Below are 20,570 nucleotides of genomic sequence, written 5' to 3'. Positions count from 1 at the left end.
TGAGCTCTGCAACCTCTAAAAATGGCCATGCATGGCCAGCTAAAGCTTCTATCCAGAAATCTTCTCCTCTGTGCCATCAGACTTCCAAAGAAAAGAAATGTGAGAGAGAGCTTGGTCAATTGCAAAGTGAGAATTGCCCTGCACATCATATCAGGATGCTGACAAAAAAGTGGATGGCCTTAAGAAGGAGGATTTATCTCCACCTGGAAGGGGAAAGGAAGGTGTCTCTTAATTAATCATAGAGAAGGTTGTAAAGAGCCAAAAGGTGAGAAACCAAAAATTATTGGTGAAGCCTTTCAGTGCTTAGATTCCTTTCTACTGAAAAGCATAAAAAGTGCAGATTTCCTAGGGAAGAAGACATGATATCCTTTAATATTCTTTTTTATTATTAAATATTATTTTTCAATCTTTTAATGGATTTACACCAGTGACTGACAAGAAAATAGCAAGTCACTGATAATAAAAATGCATACATAATGCAATGAGACTGCCACAGTAGTGGTCGCTAAAGCACAATGACTGATCTCAGTTGGTTCAGTGAATAAAATTTAGTACTGAATATTAACAAAGAAAAAAAAAAGTAGATCACATTAGATCAGTACACTAAAATACAAAGCTGCAGACTTTCTAAAAGGTAGGAAACATAAGAAAAGTTTACAAAATGGGGTGGAATTGCATTGTAGAAAACAGGAACTCAAAAGAAGTCTTGAAGGACAGAGATACCAAAGACTGTTAAAACGGAATCATAGAATTATTTAGGTTGGAAAAGACCTCCTTCAACCATTAACCCAGCACTAACAAGTACACCACTAAACCATTTCATGAAGTGAAATTAAATCCCTCCTGCAGTGGTGACTGAAGCACTTCCCTGGACAGCCTGTTCTATTGCTTGACAACTCTTTTTGTAAAGAAATTCCTCATAGCACGTGAAATGGTTATTACAATGTTTGACTTAGCTAAACAAGGTCAGCATAGAGATTACCTTTACTGAAGGGAACCAAGGCTCTGCTGCTGATGTCCACCTCCTTGAGAATTCTCATTTCTGTTTCCCTGACACTAGTGTCACACTTGAATCTAAATAAATAATGCGATTAGATTCCACATTCTCCTCTGTTGTGGAACAGAACCTCAAAGCTAAATTGGGCTGGTTTTTGTCCAGAGATTATTTCCCTCTTAATCATAACACTGAGGGATTCAGGCCCATTTTAGTAAAACATTTAAGCCAAACAAATTTTGGTGCCAAAGTACCTGATGAGCACCTGTGAGTGCACCTGTCCTTTCTGTGATGGTAAAAACCAACTTAAACTGGCATTCTTCTTTAAAATACCCTATAAAGACATGGAGATCTTTGGAAGATCCTGTGAACTGGCATTTCAGAAGAGATGTTGACTGTATTTTTCTTTCACAGACCACAAGCACCCACCAAAATCAATATAATAGACAAGATGTGAAGAGAAGCCATAACACAGTGATTGTTGGTGAAAAGTTCTGCCTTCAGATTGCACATATTCTGTTCCAAAAGAATCTTTAAAAACTTCCTTCACAATATTTAATACTTCCTCATTCTGTGGCAGAACTTTCATTTCAAAAGTGACAAAGGCCTTGTAGGGATAGAGTACAACTTCAGTCAGATCCTACAGAGTTATAAACTGTTAAAAAAATTAGCTACTAGCCTTTCTGCTTGCTTCCCTCTGGAAAATGATGGCAACCTCTCAAAGTAAAGTTTGAGCTCTAAGAGCAGTTCACCTCTGTCATTACCAAAACAAGCAGGCAAAGGAAAGACAATATATTTACTGGTAACCAATAGTCAGGTTCTGGACACAGCAGAAAGGCCGTAAGAAGAAAGGAGGCCACACAAGCTTGTTTCCTTGAACTCACTATCTCACAGGTGTCCCATCTGAAATACCCTTAGTTCTGCAGAAGTACAGGAACAAGATAAGGGTGAATAAAAAGCTAACTGTGTGGAAAGAACAAACACACCCAAAATATTCCTGCTCCTGGAGGAGCATTCTGAATCAGTGCTTGTTTTCATACATACCAACCAGACTAGTCTCCTGTCCATATCCTGAAAGTAAAGTTGGCTGTGTTAAAGGCAGGCTAGAGAAAGAACACCCAGTGAGTTGCAAAGCCAACAGACTGAAGCAATTCACAAGGTGCTAGGGCAGGCTGTTGGCTCTGAGGATCTTTGGATCAGAAGGTTTACAGAAAGTCTCTCAGGTGGAAGGGCAGTGTTGAAAGACAAACATTAGGAAACCAAAGATAAGGATTGTATTACCCCTCTTTATGTTTTCAGCCTCTGTAAGAACACGAAAAATCACATCTGAAACTTGGGAGACACATCTGGAGCCAGATATATTTCCTCCAGACCAGAGAAAAATCTGAGGAAGTTAAAGACTCAAAATAAAGAACACTGTCCACTGAAGAAGCTTCAGGAGAATTAGTCAAAACATGAGCCAAGGACCACAGAAGGCAAGGGCAGCCCTCTTAGCAGATAGAGCAAGAAAGCAAGTGGTCTGGGAAAGTCACTATATAATAAAAAAAAAATGAATAAAAATATTAATTAAGAAAAGATTGAAGCATTAGGGATTAGGAGCTCCTTTACAAATAGGGCCAAGAGGTCACTGACAAAACTACTTCATCTTGAGCAAAGAGTGTTTAGAATGCTGCAATACTGTAAAATGCCATGCCTGATGCATCACATTTTAGGCACAAAGAGCATCTAGAATGCTCTACATTTAAGGTTAAAAAGATTTTAATGATACCAGGTAAGTGCATTGACTTGGAGAATGAAGAGACACTGTACTTGGAACACTAACCTCAAACCTTGCTCTCTATTCTGTCACCTTGATTTTTAGCCTACATAACATTATTCTAACAGCTGTCAGCGTAACGTTGTAAATACACTTAAGAGTATATATGCTATTGATCCCTTCGAGGTTAAATGTAGCCATTAATGCAGTGGATGGCAGTGACAGGATGCATTTGTCGGAAGGAATACACGTACCCTGTGCCAGGACACCTCACCCAACCCCATTTTGTGTGCATTGTGCAAATTCATGATAACAGGGTGAGGGGACTGCAGAAAAATCAATCTTGGACAGAATTCAGTGGAAACTGTAGATTCCATAGCAGAATCTGGGTTTTCTGATCCCAGATACTCTATGTATTTTTAAGATTTAAAACATCGTAAAAATTAAACATTAGCTGTCAAAAATTTTACTGCAGGAATAAATATCCTCTGCCACTTAAGGAATCTTATTTTGTTTTAAGCCAACCATATAATTACTATTGTCTAAACTGATAGCTACTGGCAATGGCAAAGCTCATCACCTGCAAGCTCCCTTGCCACTGTTCTTTTGGGAAAACTATCTTAAGACAAACAGATGTTTCTGCTGTTTTAAACCAACAGGAAATGGACTGACTTTCTCCCTTTTCCTTTCCTAGAAACAGATACTAGCAAAGAAAAATCTTAGCACAGCTGTACTCAACACTTTTCTTGAAACAATGTGTCTGTGTGGGAGGCAGGCAACTAGTGGGAACAAACAGGCCAGGGGAAGTGAAATGTAGCATGCAGAAGATGAACACAAAGAATTAATTTGAAAGTCTGTGACTGGATTATTACACCATAATGCCAATGCACTAGCAGGGGAAATAAAAGGGTGATGTACAAGGCTTTGCTTTAAGATATGATCTGAATCCTATCTCAACTGGTAATGTACACAACTGAATTAAGTATCAGATGGCAATCTCAGTCCCTTACAAGCAAATAGATGTTCAAATAATCTGAAAGCTTCTTTAGTACAAATAGACTGCAGGTTTAGTGGCCAAGTTGTTGCCTTATCTTTAAGGAAATGTCTTTAGGGCAGGCCTGAAGAATGAATTAATGTGATGAAATGCAGAATTCATGCTTTGTGCAGATAAACCAAACACTTAATTGTCACTGCTGGCAAACTGGCATCCTTTACTTGCACTAGATTTACATAAAAAAGGAAAACTGCCATTGAAGCTACTGCATTTGAGCCTCAATTATTATAGAAGAGGAAAACTTGAACAAAATGATGAGACAAAGCCTTGCAGAAAACCTGGATTTAATTGATTTGTGCTGGAATTATGACATTTTAAAGTCATGAAAAGCTTCAGAATAGAAAAAGGCAACTTTTTTGAGAATGCTTTTGCTGGAAATTCTTCCACAAATTCATGCTGCCATCTAATGGTCTAAATCAGCTATTTCCAGCTGAATAATTAAATCTGAACAATCACTTGCATTATTCTTTGGACTATTGTTTATTTCCATCCATTTGAAATTGATATCTGTTGTTCAGAATTAAATAACAGCATATTTAAGGACATATAACCTATTTTTAAAAAACTTTGAATTTCTATTTCCAAGTAGTTTTTAATATTTCTTCCAAGGTTTTTTTCCCAAACTACTGGGAGCGGTGTGAGGAATGTAGAGAGGAGTTGTTGCAAAGTCAGTCAGTAAACATTTTTATCATCACATCTCTCAATCCTTAAAATACAAATTTTAAGGACAGAATTTTGCAACATTGAATGGAAATGCAGGCAAAGCACCTCTGACTCTGGCTTTTTTTGGGGGAAGAATGTTGTACTCTATGGCTAAGGTCTGAAGCTGACAACTGTAGCAAAGTAAAAATCCCTGTGGCACCCCACACTGCTCCCCCACAAACCAAGAGATTTGTTTGCTGTGATCAGTTCAACACAACAAGCTCCAGGAGTGAGGGTTCACTTCATGTGGGGAGCAAGGGCACTGGTCTCCACAGCCAAACAGCTTCTTGCAGCAAAACAGCACTTTATTCAATCAGAAGCAATTCAGTGCTTGCATGCCTGCCTCTCCTCAAAACTGCTGTTACCCAGATATGTCCCTAAAGAGTTTGTTCTTTTAATACTTTTCTCTCCCACCTCTCTCTGGGGAGAGATTTTTGTCTTTTTTTCAGTCCTTCCACTGCGGCAGTCGAATTACTCCCACTATAGCACTCATAAAATTATTGCAAATCAACATTCTTAGGATTATTTCTCAGAGCAGGATTCAGCCTTACATTCAGATGCCTAAATTTAGGTATTTAGTTAATCTGTAGATACTAAGTTGCTATAAAAGTGAAGCTCTGGAGAGATCCATACAAAACATAGACAACCTAGCTTAAGGCATGACAAACAGCATTCTGGACTAGGAATTGTTCTGCCTAATCCTTCCACTGGTTATAAGGGGAGACTGAGACTCTCTAATGCACAGGCAGAGACTATTTGAAAGGCATCTGAGCTTGGAACCAAATCCCACCAGCACCCTAAAGAACTGCACCTAGCTGCCTGAACTCAAGCGCACAGTACAACTTGAGATGCAGTCATGTACCTAAAACATCCACATGATGTGACACAGGACTGACCCATGAAACAGACAAGTTTCTCACAAATAGCTGGAGTCCTAGTGGATTATATGAAACACTCTGATGACTGAACATCACTTTTAGGGATTCTGTCAATTGCCTAAACTTAGCTACACAGGGCCATTTGAAATGCTCTGGGGTATCTGACCTTCCCGACCTTCTGCCTGACCTTCCGCTGCCACTCCAGTAAAGGTCTCCTCCAGGTCTTCTGCTAAATCCATTGGTACCATGTGGATGTCTCACACACCCTGCCATGTCTCAAGCAGCACTTGAGACCTATGTTTAGGCAACTTAGTGTCCCACATCTGCCACAGCATTTTTGCTTGGGAAAAAAATCTGCTTTACACGCAGCTGTGCATAAACCCCTCCTCTGTTGCAGCAAGCTCCAACATAAAACCTCAATAATGGGAACTCAGCAACAGATATTAGGCTAATCATGTGCCTAGAGTAACAAAAAGACTGCCTGGACTAATCTGAATTTTACATTTTCCAGGCTGCTGGCTGATCTAATCAATAAGAGATAGAAGTCTTTCAGATCCAACTGTGTTTTATATTATGCACCGGAATATTTGTGCCTCAAACAGATGAGGCTCTCCATGCAGAGAGCTGTCTTTTACTACAAGGTAAACAGGGTGCTCAAGCAGCACAGGAGAACATCTAAAGGTCATGAAAATTTCAGACCTCATTCTCTTTCTGTAAATTAGATAATTGGGTTGTATAACTGTAGGTGTAGTTTTGGAGATGCTAATATCAATAGATTTTTACATTGTCTCCTGCATTGCAACCCATGCACTTCAAATTTGGCTTCCACAGCTGTTCTTCTGGCTAGATTTTCCTTTTTTTCCCCCTCACAGGACTATGTAACTTTTGTGAAACAAATGAAGTTGAGTGAGGATTTAGACTGCATTACTAAGCACTCATGTCAAGTAACACTTCTCTCAAATATTTTCCCTTTGATGCACATATTAAATCTTTAGGTCAGCATTCATAAAAGAAACAAACTCTTCATTTTGTTCCATTCTTTCACCATACAATCTTTTATTAATATGACTTGACAATTTCAGTAATTTATCCAATAATCACACAGTCTGCTCTCTCTTTGATCATTAGATTGGATAACATGTTAGTCCATTATGAAGCTAGCAGCTGCAGATGTAGTTGGCCAAAGACCAGCCCTCAAGCTTTCTTTCATTATCCCTCATTTTTAAAGTGCTTGTTCAGTATTTAGGCACTGGTCCACAGGGCTGATATATATCACTTCAGGAGCAGAGAAGGCTACAGTTCCACGCAGCAAATGAGTACCTGGCAGGTAGGAACTACAAGCCCAGGCAGGGTGATAGTCTGTGCTTTGTGACCAGGCAGAGTAGCTGGCTCCACAAGAGGCACGGACATGCTGGTGCTTTATTTTTCTGAGTTTGGTCTTGCAAATGGCACTGTAAAGAAGCACTAATTAACATCAAAGAAAAATGTGCTCAGAATGGCAGAGCTATGAAAAAAGAGAAGATGGGGAATGGTTTGTGCACTCCCTCATGCTCTGAGGAGAAAGGGGATAGTCCTCTCTTTAGTCTGTGGTACACAACATACATGCAGGAAGAAGCAACCCTACAAAGACCAAGATGAAGGCTCAGTGCAGCAGAAAATGTCCAAGTGCACAGAAGCTGTAGTTTATCCTAGGAACACCACCACTTTGCGTGACATGCTTGCAGAGCTATCACACCATCCAAATTCCTTAAAACCAAGCAAGAAACTGCTTTAATTACTTTATTTCCGTTCTTTAGCTTGTCATTGTTTTGTAGTCCCTTTGTTCCTATATTTCACAAGTGGTTTTAATTTTGAAACCTCTTTTTTATATATATAGATTTTTCAAGCTCTCTAGATTGTGGTGAGACACATATTAAGGAATTTTATATATTAAGAAAACAACTTCTGAATTCTCCCAAAACACAAGGTTTAGGTTTTATGATCTCTTTAACATTATTTTCCAAACTAAAACATCAAAAGCTGCTGTTCAGTTTCTAGTGGTTTTATTTCTTGGCTGAAAACTCTTTGTTTAGGTAAGTCTGTAAGATATAATTTCTTCTGTCACTTACAGACATTTTATAATTGAAAGTACCGCAGGACAACTAAACTTCAGGAATGACTCTCTTCTATTCTAACTGAAGAAAAAAATAAAACCAGCATTCAATGGTAACAAGGCAAGTTGGACAACCCTGTAGTCAGAATTGATACCTTATTTTCTTCTTGAACTGCTCTCATTTAAACAGTCATGTTTTTAATTCTTTTTTACATGGTTTAAGCCAATTGCATTTTAGCCAGAGATGCGAGGGAGTATGGGTTCTAGCATTGGCTACTGATATGAAAGTAAGCACATGTTTTGTCCTCAGCTCTGCCAACAGTTTTCAAACCTGACCCGCTGTCTCGAGGCCTGGGCTGTGCTGAGCAGCGTGCCAGTTCTCCTGAGTCATGCCAAATGCTGTGCTGACAAACACGCAAGCTACATCAGTTAGCAACCCAGCCCTGAATGCATCAGCACCTCCTTCCCCTGAGCCAGCCTGGAAAACTCTTAAAGAAGCCATAAAAATTAAATCTTCACCATTTTTAGCTTTTTCTGTAACAAATAGTGTTTGAACTGGAAGGCCTTAGTGTGCTTTTGTTGCAAAATTGCTCGAAATTCCAACTTGAGAGCTTTTAAATTGGTTGTATATAACTGGTAAATTTTGAGTGCCAAAAGAGTATTTTCCTCTATTATAATCTCTGTTAGGAATACAGAAACCTTTGTTAAATAAGAAGTCGTCTAACATGGCTGGATTCAGGGTTGGAAACTTTTTTAAGAGCTCTGTCTTATCAGAGGCCGTCAAACTTTCTTTTACCAAACTTGCATGGATTTTACCTCAATAAAGAAAATCCAGAGAAGACTCCAAGTTGTTATCTGCACTGTGAAATAAATGAACAGATACCCAACATATACAGATACCCAAGCTACCAGACTTTAGCTGGTAACTTCACATCATTCAGCTCAGCCTCACACAGACTTCATCAGCCTGTCACAATATACAGTATAATGGCAATGAACCAATGCTGTTAACAAGTTAGCAGTACTGCATTCACTATCTTGAGTGAAGAGTAAGCATGAAAACATTAATATCTCATCCAGTTCCAAGCTGGACTGTGTTTTATCTGCTTAGCTACCCTAAGAGGGGCACTGACTTGCCTTGCACCTCCTAACTTAGCACAGGAAGAGGCTTACAAGGCTAAGACCTTAACACAGTGTTACACACTGCCTTAAATGTCTTGCTCTCTGCCATGCTGAGTTTTGCATGCACAAAGCTCTAGAAACAGCCAGTATCCAACACCTACCCTGGTGCAGCACTACCAGCACTGTAAGCAACAGGTAGCTAGAGCATGTCCTGACAAAAACCACAGAATTACTATGGGAAAGTGTTACTGAGAACATTTGTTGCATTGAAGAGAACACCTGTGGAAGGATGCTCATTTGAGACATCTCATCACTTGCCTTCTGCACTAACCAGTAGGAAAACCTTCCCTTTTTCCTCTCACTTGTTTGCTGTCCTTCTCCCTATGAAAAAGACAGATCTATCACATAGCTAGCACCTTCACTATAAATTTATACCATCAGCTTCAGACCTTGCCAATGGATGTTGGCCCCTTACAAACCTGCTTCACCATCCTCTGTGCAACATACTGCCCATATAAATATGCTCCACAGCACGTGAAGAGAGTAGTCCTTCTCACACTTAAATCAACCTAAGTTGCCCTGACTTTCCAAACACATCCTGCCCCTCTCTGGTGAAGGCACAAGCTCCTGTGTGACTAGAAAAGATGATGTCTAAGTATAGCTGTAAGTCAAGGAGTAACTTCTGCTTTCTGCTCCCCCCAAAAATTGATTCATTTCCAAGCAGCTCAACTTCCAGTGCTGGAGGCAGGAAATATTCAGGGCCCCAAAGGCTAGGGACGAATGAAGGGGAGGAATCATTGCTACTTTGACATAAATCATCTTAGCCTGACAGGGAATCTAGCCATCAACTTTGCATACGAATTGCAACTCTCAGATCACGTTTCCATGAGATACTGAAAAGGATCTTTTGTGCCACTTGAAACCCTAGACTTTACTGGTATAGAGATATGCCCTAGAATGAACCTAATAATCTATTTTTTCTTCAAGACATTAGTCTTGCCAGTACCAGAGTTTCCCTAATGCAATCTCCTAATCTTCGTCTGTATCTTCACCTATTTGAAAAGCACATTTCTTTAAACAGAGATCAGCAAAGGGAATACAGACACAGTATAAAAGACAAAGCTTCCAATTTATTTAACATATTTTGTATCTTTGTTAATAATATAAAACAATCTACAGTCAGAAACTAATGAAAATGAAAAAAACCTTCATGCAGCATATTATCTACAACAATTCTAAAATCTTGTTTTTAACTGTCTATATAGTCTGCATTTACTCGGGTACTTCAACAGTACTTCTATTCCACTACCCAATTCCCAAAAATCAGCAAATGAATGCTAAACACAATGTGACAGTAGAAGAAAATAAATGTACCACACTCTACCACAGGAACATAATACAGTGCTGCATCATATGCTTCATATTTCAGACTTCACTGGCTATTATAAACAATGCAGACTGTGTCTCCAGGCTTGCCTGTGGTGGGGGTGAGTAGGAGGTGCCAAGCAATGCTGACTGGCAGAGGTGCAGGATCGTGCCCATCACAGCCAGTGCCCACAGCGCAGCCAGGCTGAGCCATGGGGGCTGTGCTGAGCTGCAGGGCCCGTGCCCAGCATGGCTCACAGGACAGGGCTGTGCTGCTCAAATCCCCTGGCCACAGGACAGACCTGTGGCAAGAGATGGGCCCCTGGGTACCACCTGCGTGGCCCTGCCTTTATCTGGCAGCACAGCACAAAGTTTTCACAGGACCATCGGTCCTGACTATTCCTGACAGGGTTGTCCCCTGGTAAGCAAATCCTGAAAGAGTGTGAATGACCAAGAGGGGTTAATCTCTGCTAAGGCTGAGGTCTGCATACTGTGGTGCCCATGGGGAACAGTCCTGGTCAATGCCACACCACTCAGGGCCCAAGGTATAGAAGGCATAGAAGATTATCTGTAATATTCACTTCTTAAATCTGCAGGTCTAAAAAACAGCATTTAAATGACGCCTTACAAAGTCTAAATGCCTTTCTTATTGTGATCATAAAGAGCCAGCACCTCCCTATGCAAAACAAGGCAATGAACAATTATTTCTAGCACAGTAGTCCATCAACAGTACTATACAGATCATTTTTCTGCTTCCTCCTTCCTCTGGCATTCATGTGCATACATGGCATGTGCACAGCGGGTATGTGTTCATGCAGATAGACAGGTATGTCCAGTCATTTACTACTTAGTAAATATTATTAGTTATTATTCAATTTACTAACCACAGTATTATTAGCTGTTCTGCATGGGTAAACTGCACTCAAATAGGCACAATGAAAAAGCAAGCACAGATTGTGGCCTTCTGTCCCACCTAGCCTGTTTGTTTTGTGATCAGAAAAATCACGTGGCCTTGGCTACCTAATGTGCCCAGAAAAATAACCTTCATGTATCATTTTACCCTAACACCAAAACATGGCTCTCATGAAAGAAAGTTTTCAAAGAAGCAAACTTATAAATTGAGCTAGACACACTAATCATTTTCTATGAAAAGAAATATTAAGAGTCAGCAACTGCTGAGCGTTTTGACATTCTATTTCCACCAATACCTTTCCATAATTAAGTTCAGATTCCAGAATTCATGCCTTTAACTAGCTTTCATTTTTTCCAATATAGCATTATATCTGCTAGTCAAGCTAATCTCACTATAAAAGCAACTCAAATAAATGAAGGATTTCTAAATATTAACTAAACTCATTTCAAGCACCATAATTAGCTTTGTAAACCATGATGGATGTAAGCAGAGACACAGGTCAGCAGTGACTAGAAATATAAAACAAGTGATACAAAAACCAGGCACTGTTCCACAGAATAATTAAAGGGTTTCTTCCAGGTTATTTTGGAGTTTTTTTGTCTTCAGTAATTCTAGATATTGCTGTTATAAAACAACACAACCCAACAGCCAAGCAAATTTTAAAAACCAACAAAAAATCCAACTCAGAATGAAGTGTTAAAACCCTACACTTATCAAATTATCATAATTTTAAAGTCTGGGGAAACATAAAATAGAATTAAATAAATTGAAATATTTTCCTTAGACAATTCTTAAACGCTGCCTTTTTTTTAAAGTCCTTAATTTTTCAACATTGCAATAAATTCAATTTCTAATGAAGAGTAATTTTGAACCAAAACACTCCTTCAGAGTTCATACCCTCAAGCCATTTGACAATTATGAGATGCATAAAAATGAACGTGAAATCCATCAAGTCAAGCTTTATTAAAAAGGTAACATTTTCCACTGATAAAACATGTGATTGGAACTTTCTGACCTGTTTTGGTTTGGTCTTTTTTCATATTACAGATCATATTTTGTTTCACTTTTGGAGCTTCAAAAGACCTGATCTAATACAGTTCCTCTGGGGACAAATATGGAAAAATGAGGAAAAACCTATCTCAGAGAAAGTTTTTCAGATTAAAAATTGACATAGTTCTGAACATAGCTTTTTAAACTGTGAAATAAAGGATTTTTTCTAACTATACATTGAGGATTAAGGAACTGAGATAGCTGACCAAGAAGAATGCTAAAAAACTAGAAACTTGAGAATGGTTTCAAGCCAATTATCAAAATGCAGTCCTTCCAATTTTATATTCAATTTCTAAGAAAAGATTGCTCCATCTTTGATGCAACAGATTCTAATCACATGACATGACAGCAAAGAAAAGCAAAACCTTTCTCTGAAGTTAATGCTCTGCCTCCTCACTACCATGGCTGTTTAATGTGCTTTTTAATGCACATAAAAAAAAATAAAATTCAGTTTTACACATCTTTATTCTTTGTGTTGACCTTAGGGCTCCTGTCTCTTTTAGGAGGTAATTATGCATATTTCTTAATAAGACTGCAGATTCTCCTTAACAAAATTTTTAGTTTTCTTTTACTCTGAAATAACCTAGAAACTTAATGAAGATTTAGGACATTAAAAAAATATTTAAATAACAGAAAGAGTACAAACCTCTGATTGTACATGCCCCGGAAATTATAATTTGCTCTGTAATTGGGGATTGGCTTTGGATCTAATGGCCTGTAGATGGCAGGCTCTCCTCTCTTCATTGCCAGACCATTCAGCTCCACAGTTGGTGTTATACTGCCTGCAAAAAAACCCACTGTGAGTAAGGTGCTTAAACCAGAAATACTGAAAAACACACAAGCAGGACTGAGCTACAAAGAGAGACCTACACCATATTTTTTTTTTACTCTTAAATTCAAAAGATGCAATTAAAAAGACATTTCAGTTTCTTTAAAAGATGGGAATATAGACGCCAACTTAATCACAAGCAATGAGAAAGAACATTTAAAAATCTCTCTCAGTGAATTCTCTATGCAGTTTCAGTGGATTAACCTTCACATATGAATGAGAAAGTCAGTGTAATAAACAAGCTGGTTATTCATCTTTCCAAAGTACTTATAATACATTACAATACTTTCTGAAATAACTATAAAGATAATAGAATAATGTGTCTTTCTGCTGAATACCATTAAATAAAAGCACAAATAGAGCAAAGAGTCATTGAAACAAGCATGAAGCAACAGGCATTACTGAAGTCATTCAGAAATCTTACAACAAGTGACAAAAAAATGTTTTATTTACAAGACTTGAAAACTTAAGACTATGTCTAAGAACTAATGGTCTCACAGGAGTGATCTAACAGACTGAGCTTACAGCTCCTGGAAATCAGTGCAACTACAGCCATCTACTGGTGACAGAATGCAAAAATAGAAGGCAGCCAGTACTTGCCCACTTGCATGGTTTCAAAAATATCAAATAAGCTATATCCAACTCCTGTCTTTCTTTAAATTTTTAATTCATTCTCTTAAAGCCTATTCCGCTTGCTATCAGATTTTTCCTCTAAGAATATGCTCAAAGCCAAAAAAAATCTAGAAACTCAGTAAAGCTCTGCAATGTCAAGAACCAAACTCAGGATCCCTTTTCACAGAGGTTTGAGCCTCCTGCTTTGTAAGCAGCCAAAGTCACAGTGACTGTGAAGGAAGCAGGGCAAAGCCAGTGTCCTGGGTCTGGAGGGGAAGCATACTGATCTCCAAAGGAGAGAGAGAACACTAGCACACCACTCTCAAACAATCCCTAATGCTCAGGATAATACTCACAAGTTCTAAAGGAAATTTACTCCTGCTTTTCTCTTTCCAACATAGAGAAGATAAACTGCAAAATTACTTTCGTTTAAGAAACTGGCTGAAGAATACATTTTTAAAAGAGGGGGAGGGGCAGACGGAAATTAAAGGGGGGAAAGGGAATACAGAAAAGAGATGGAAGGAAAGGATTGTTTAAAAATAAAAATGAGAAAAGAGTCTCACCACTTGATTTCCTTTCTGTTAGTCTGAAATGAAGTTATTATTTTTTTCTTTATCAATCAAGACAGAACAGATCACTGAGCATGTACATGAGAGGTACCTCAGGTTTTGCATGCAGTGAAGACAACTTGTGGGTAACAGCTCAAAATGAAGGCTGCAAGACACCAGTATACATTCTTTCTATTATTGAACCAAGTTTCTAAAGCCACCTGAAAGCTTTTTGAAAGCACAGGTTGCTCTGAAGGAAATCTCAGCATGCAGGAAATTACCTGTCAAAGTTCTCATGTTAAATCCCAGCCTTTTGTTTATGCCAGAGATGTAATTTCACAGGATTGGACTGGATAAAATTTCCAACTTCATTGGAAAGTTAGCTAAAATAATGCTTTGGGAAATGTGCTTTAGCTAATTCAGTCTGGTTTTCTCCAGTCTGCTTACTGTTGACCACATACCATCACTTAGCACACATCTAAGCATTACCTAAAAATATATTCCCTTACAATTCAACCATTTTAGATATGTACATTAAAAATTCTTCCATGAAAGCTTACTAGAGATTCTGCATTATCCAATCATACTATAGCTATGTTGATTTTCATCCTAGAAATTTAAGTATCTTGTTAAAATTACTTGTTTAGTGCTATAATATGCTGAGACTTCAACAAGATCTAACACAGAGGAAAATGTCATACCTGGATTATTGTTCACATTGTTTTTGGGTGGTCTAGGCGTTGGCTTGGGAAGGGTGGTTTCATTCAATGCTTTGCTAGCAGCAGCATGCTGGGCCTTTTTAATACTGCTTCCTTCAGCTTCCCATGTCTGTTCTCCAAGAGTCAGCTGCACTGTGAACATCTTCAAAGACAAAGAACAGGTAAACACTGGCAAGATTATCGCTGTGGATTAGAACAATCTGTATAAAAGCTTCCAGGGCAGAAGAGAAACCATGCTTTCTTTTCATTGTATTCAACTCTCAGATAACACATCTGATTCTTCCAGAGATCAGTGAGACCTTATCAGTGAGCAACATTTGTGGCCTTTCAAATCACAAAGTAAAATAGTGTAATGGTATTGTCAATTATCAAAGAACAGGATAGTAGTTAAACCAAGTAAGAATAACTTCAAACTGATACTCTGCTCCTGGAAGACTATGTACAGGTCAGCTATGAACACATTTCTTCTTATATTTGAGTATGTTTAGTAACTTGTAGAAAACAAATACTAAACACGCTACTGAGAAAAGAATCAATTTTGTAATGATTGTGAATGAATGTAAATGACTACACACTTCTCAAGGCAGCAGAGAATTTGGCCCAGATAGTTTTACAGAGTGAGTTAATTTCTCTCATACCCAGATTTCTAAAAATAATGCGTTTTGTTAGTGCAGAGTCACAACTCAAGCATGATCAAAAAGATAAAGTAAGAAGCAAAAGAATTATCATCTTTTTAATGAAACTGCAGTTCTTAATGTAAAATCTATATTGAGGATAGGAAGTGTAAACATCCAGAGTTCAGAAATGGACTAACTGATAAAAGCCATATATTTCAAATTCTGTGATAGAGGGCTATTTCAAGTATCCATGCTGTGCAAATTGTGCCCATAAAACTCAATATATGTTTAAGATATTAGATAGAGTCTACCTTCTGTATGATACATAAATGTTCTGTTTAAATTTGAGCATCTGAGAACAAGGGGAGAAAAGCTAGGAACTCAATATATTTGCCATATAATCCCTAGATAAAGGCAGGACTTAATAGTCAGACCCACAAAGTAAACTAAGATTCACCTACCTCAGAAAACAAACTAACTTACTTGAGTCAAAGAAAAAATTATCTACGTATTAGTATGAGAAGTATATAAAGTAAAATTTTAATTTTGACAGCTCTCAATTTTTTTCACTTATTTCAACTTGCTAGATTCAGGACCAGGTTTTTAGAGATAAATATGGTGGGCAGCCTTTAAATCTGCCTCTACATATACATTTTTTTAGCAAGTACTTGCAAACAAGCATTTGAACACAAGAATGTATGTGTCTCCCAGCTCAGCCCTCTGCACATGCACACACTGCATTCAAACTGAATGCTATAAATACATACTGGTGTCTTAATTACAGCCTTGAGTTTTGGCCTACTGTAATTTTCAGAAGCACAATGCAAGTCCCTGTATCAGAGCTCCCATTGCCATGTTGTTTTTGCCACAGCAGTCACAACAATTTCCTCATGGAAGAAAAGAGAGAAATGGTCTCTTAATTTTACACTCTGTCAAACCCTACTCCCATCTGAAAGCTAAGATGGGTATTAGAGCTAAATACCCATCATTACATAAATTACCTACAAACAAACAACCTTATTACTAAAAAAGTTGAAATTTGATTTCTGGATCTGAAGTTTATGTATTTTATATTTTACAAGAAAGTATCAGTACAATATTTTTATAGGAGGAGGATAATTCTGAATTTAAATGAAAATATGATTAATAATGGCTACTTATCTACCTATAACTCTTAGTGCTTAGAGCAATAAACAGGAACGCCAGATGATAAAGGGCTTGCTCAGGAAATTTTTGCCAGTCAGAGCACCTTCTCACTTAACACATCTGCCAAAAAACTCCTGCAAAAACCCACACATAGAAGTAGGTTTATTCCTTTATTAAAGGAATAAACCTGCCCAAATCCAAACTCTGGAGCAGACCACGGAACATTCAAGTCCTGGAATACCAGAGCTAACAGTTCTGCTATTGACTGAGAGACATTTTTCACCTGAGGAAATTTCTATTCCTTACACCCAACATAATTTACCTGATGTCCAGAGAGCAGAAATGCAAAGGCCACCACGCTTGTGCTTGTTTTTCCACTCTGCTGTGCTTGCAAGGTCAGTCCCTCTAAGCTCTGACAACTCTTTACTCCTCACTTCTGTGTAAAACCTTCTCTCCTCCTTCCCAGTTTTTGAAGTGCTACATCCCTTACCCCTTTCCCTCTTTTCTGTACCACCATCCACTTTCTTTTGCCACTGTTCCTTTTAAATTTGTGTCCTGAAATGACACTGACATGGAAGGACAGAAGACACAATCAATCTGACTTATGTACTCCAAAATGTCATTTATGCTAACAAAAACTTTCTGATTTTTCTTATGATGAAGAATCCACCTGGAGGGCAGACTCCTAGAAACCCTAAGTGCACTGTTAGGAAGACCCACTTCTCTCCCAGCTGCACTGTTTCTAGTTTTCCATTCCACCCCAATTGTCTAAACTTATTTTCCAGATACAACTAGGACAAAGGATATAAACATTTACTAGCATTTGTGGTCACAAAACAGACAGCTATCTTGTGGAGCATGTCTGAAAATTGTGAAAAACACCAGGGGTCAGGAACAGAGTATGTGTAGGAGCAAAGCAATATGAGAAGCTCCTTGAATGGCAAAGAGCAACAGCAGCATTACATCCTTCAGGTCCTGCTTCCCAGGACAGATTTAGGTCTCTTTCACATATTCTGTCAAGTATATCATCATATTACTAGCAAGACATGATACTAAATTGCTAAGAGAGTCATAATAAATTCTATCTCTTTCTTCGCTTTTCATAGGTCAAAACCTGCATAATCTTATTAATATCACTCTTGTTCTTCATTCATTTCCCTTTTTTTATCTCACTACACAGATCAAAATTAGACTTAATATCCTTCTGAGTCTATAGAGCACATAACTGTTTTTTTTACCACTATGACCACAACTAAAGGAATGAGGAAAATTGAAAAACTGAAAAAATAAGGCGGTCATTGAAAATCTGGATTTCAGAAGTGCACGTAATGCAGACTTAAGTAAGTTCACTGATATCAGTTCCTTTAAAAGTAATAACAAATATATCATAGAACCAATATAGTTGATTACACCTCTAAGATTAGGAAGTTCAAACTTTGACCAAACACCACCACACCACACAAACCATGCGTGTGTGGTGCCATGTACTGAGTCATTTCTTGTGCCAGTACTAAGTGCCATGTCCAGTCATTTCTTGAAAACTTCCAGGGATAGCTATTCCATCACCTCCTTGGGCAGTCCAGTCCAATGCTTAACCACCCTCTCAGTCAAAAAATTTTTCATCATGTCCAAACTGAACCTCCCCTGGCACATTTTGAGGTTATGCCCCCTTATCCTTTTGCCAGCTGCTTGGGAGAAGGGCACCCCCTTCTATATGTGAACAATTTCTTATCCTACTAAAATTTTAGGCATAATATGAATGTCATATAAATCAAATCTCCTAACTGCTGAGAAATGTAAACAGCCAAAACCACACCGCAGTCAAAGTGATTATTTTTTCACAAAAATGGAAAAAAAAGGTAACACAATAAACACAATAGTGATAAAGTTACAGAAAGACCAACAAATTTAAAATGCAACCTAAAACCAACCAGCCAGTGCACCCTGTGGTGCCAAACACCTCCAGGAAGAGGAAGGGCTCTTCAATTTCCATTTGCAACGAATGATGCTAAAAGCAGCCCCACACCTGCTGACATCATTTCCACCACTGTAACACGTTCAGCATCACCAGCCAGAGCTGAAGGTCAGAGATTTGCATCAGTTCTGCACTAGCTGGCAACGGTGTGCAACACAGGAACAAGGGGCAAGGGCAGAGACAGCCCATGAGGAGCTGAAACTGTTACTAACCTACACCCTGGCCCTGCTGCCTCATGTGATTTAGCCACTCCAGAAATATGATGTACAAAGCAGCTACTAATTATGCCAGTGTCTTACTCAGACTTTTCTAGGATTTTTTCCTCCCCCAGTTTGCTCCTAAGTAGGGAGGAAATTCAAAATTATAACAAAAAATTACCATGAGGATATTCCTCTGTATTCCCCATCATCTGAAAGCATCCTAATTTTTACTTATTAAGTTGGACATCCACCCAACAAGTGGCCAGAATGAGCTGTCAAATCACTAGAAACTTCTACGCCATAATCACATTAGGAGTTTTAGTATAACCCTACATTGTAAAGTTGCACAGTAATAAAGTTTGTGCCCTAGAATGCAAGACTCAAAGACAGACTATCAACTTAATGGACAAAAAATTGCATCAATAAGCACTTTAAAAATGTCACAAATTTGTCATCACCTGCATTACCATGAAACAAATGCAGAGGAGTTATCAGAGGCATGCTGACTGCGGAGAAAGATTCATGCAGCCTAAAAAGCAAATGCCCCAGAAAGATTAAGGAAGGGTGGTGACACCCTGAAAAGACCTTCATGAGGTCTATATAAAGACCAGCAAATGTAAATTCAAAGATGAGAGACAAAGCAAAGTACAAAATGATCTACAGGGCTTCTGTAACAGAAATACAGGCATACTTTCTGAAAGTGTGGTCTAAAAGAGCAGCAAAATAAAGAACAGGAAGAAAGCCCTTACACTAGAAATGTAGCTGGGTTTGACAAGCACATTTGTCCAAACCATGATATTATCTGTTCAGCATGTAAGGTATGGCTCATCACCTGGAACTGTGACCTTACCTTGGCATGAGCAGGCCCTCTTTCATTCAGAAGCTTATACTGGGGTTGAATTCTATTGAAACGGGCTAACTCATTTACCAGACACATTGGAGTTTTCTCTTTGGGGTTTGCCATGTTATCTTGGAGAGGAGCTGTAAATAAAGAGTCTGTAAAGTTTTTGTGGAGAAATGTACTCTTCACAACTTCACAAAGCTTTGCAAAAGCAGCATGCTTAAAAAAGGAAATATTTTGGCTAAAACATAACTTTTGCATATATGCTAAATACAAAGTTAAAATACCATTTATATATTAATCACATGAAACTATGTAGTTCCCAATAATAATTTTGATTACATGCAATTAAAAAAGCCCCAAAACTATTTCTTTCCAAAATGTCTATAAGAAAGATGACAGCGCAGGAGAGTATATGCATATTCTGTATTTTGTGTGTCACCAAAGTTTACTGTCAGGAGTATACTGCTTCCTGGAGTTGACTACTCTTTCAGAATGGTTTTTCCACTCTTTGAAGCAGAACTGGGTAGCATAAGAAGTATGAGACAAATACAGTAGATGAAACCCTGAGGTTCCCACTTGTTTCTGCCAGCTTCTTCCCAGAGTTTTAGACCTTTCTCACAATACCAGTCACTCTCAGAACACTCACATACAACACCTCCCCCTTTAAGGATTTGGTTCTGCTTTCTTTAGACTGTTTCACTTTCTGTGGGGTTTTTGCAATTTATTTGTATTTATCCCTAACACACACACATTGTCATTTCTTGCTTAAATTGTTAGGACAACACTTCTGCATTTTACACCCAGTTCAGCATGGAAACTACAGCATTTATTAGGCCACAAAGGAAACACCAAATACTGCCAAGCATTCAGAAGACATTCTGTTCTAGGGAAGAGAAATAAACTTGGAGACCTTCCTGCCCCACTAAAACTTCTCTATAAAAGATACACTGAGAATCTGACAAAATAGACATGTTCTTTCCTGAGCTTTTCCATCATTGATCAAAACTTCACTCCAAATCTGAACTCAATAAAGAAACTAAACTTTGTAAACAGTTTATTTAGCCAAAACATTCTTCTACATGGGTGTTCTCCTTTATTTTAATCCTCTTTAGGACCTAATTTTTATTTTTTTAAATTAAAAAGTCATCAAAAAG

The 20,570-nt window shown here is 38.2% G+C and overlaps 1 protein-coding gene across 2 annotated transcripts in view; it reads right to left on the bottom strand.

The window, feature by feature from the left end:
• The window catches only part of STAU2 (staufen double-stranded RNA binding protein 2), a 170,598-nt gene that overhangs the window by 130,410 nt on the left and 19,618 nt on the right, over positions 1-20,570 (bottom strand). For both annotated transcript variants that reach the window (XM_054284713.1, XM_054284714.1), the window contains exons 3-5: positions 19,423-19,553; positions 14,617-14,776; positions 12,573-12,708 (exon numbers count right to left, since the gene is read on the bottom strand). In XM_054284713.1, the coding sequence (XP_054140688.1) occupies positions 12,573-12,708; positions 14,617-14,776; positions 19,423-19,553 (427 nt within the window). The remainder of the gene's footprint in view (positions 1-12,572; positions 12,709-14,616; positions 14,777-19,422; positions 19,554-20,570) is intronic.

This window comes from Melozone crissalis, unplaced genomic scaffold (genome assembly GCF_028551555.1).
Source record: "Melozone crissalis strain CALT ecotype California unplaced genomic scaffold, PUWL_Pcris_2 ptg000042l_1, whole genome shotgun sequence".
Classification (NCBI taxonomy): Eukaryota; Metazoa; Chordata; class Aves; order Passeriformes; family Passerellidae; genus Melozone; species Melozone crissalis.
The sequence above is the reverse complement of the archived record's forward strand: the minus strand, read 5'-3'. Positions and strand labels throughout refer to the sequence as shown.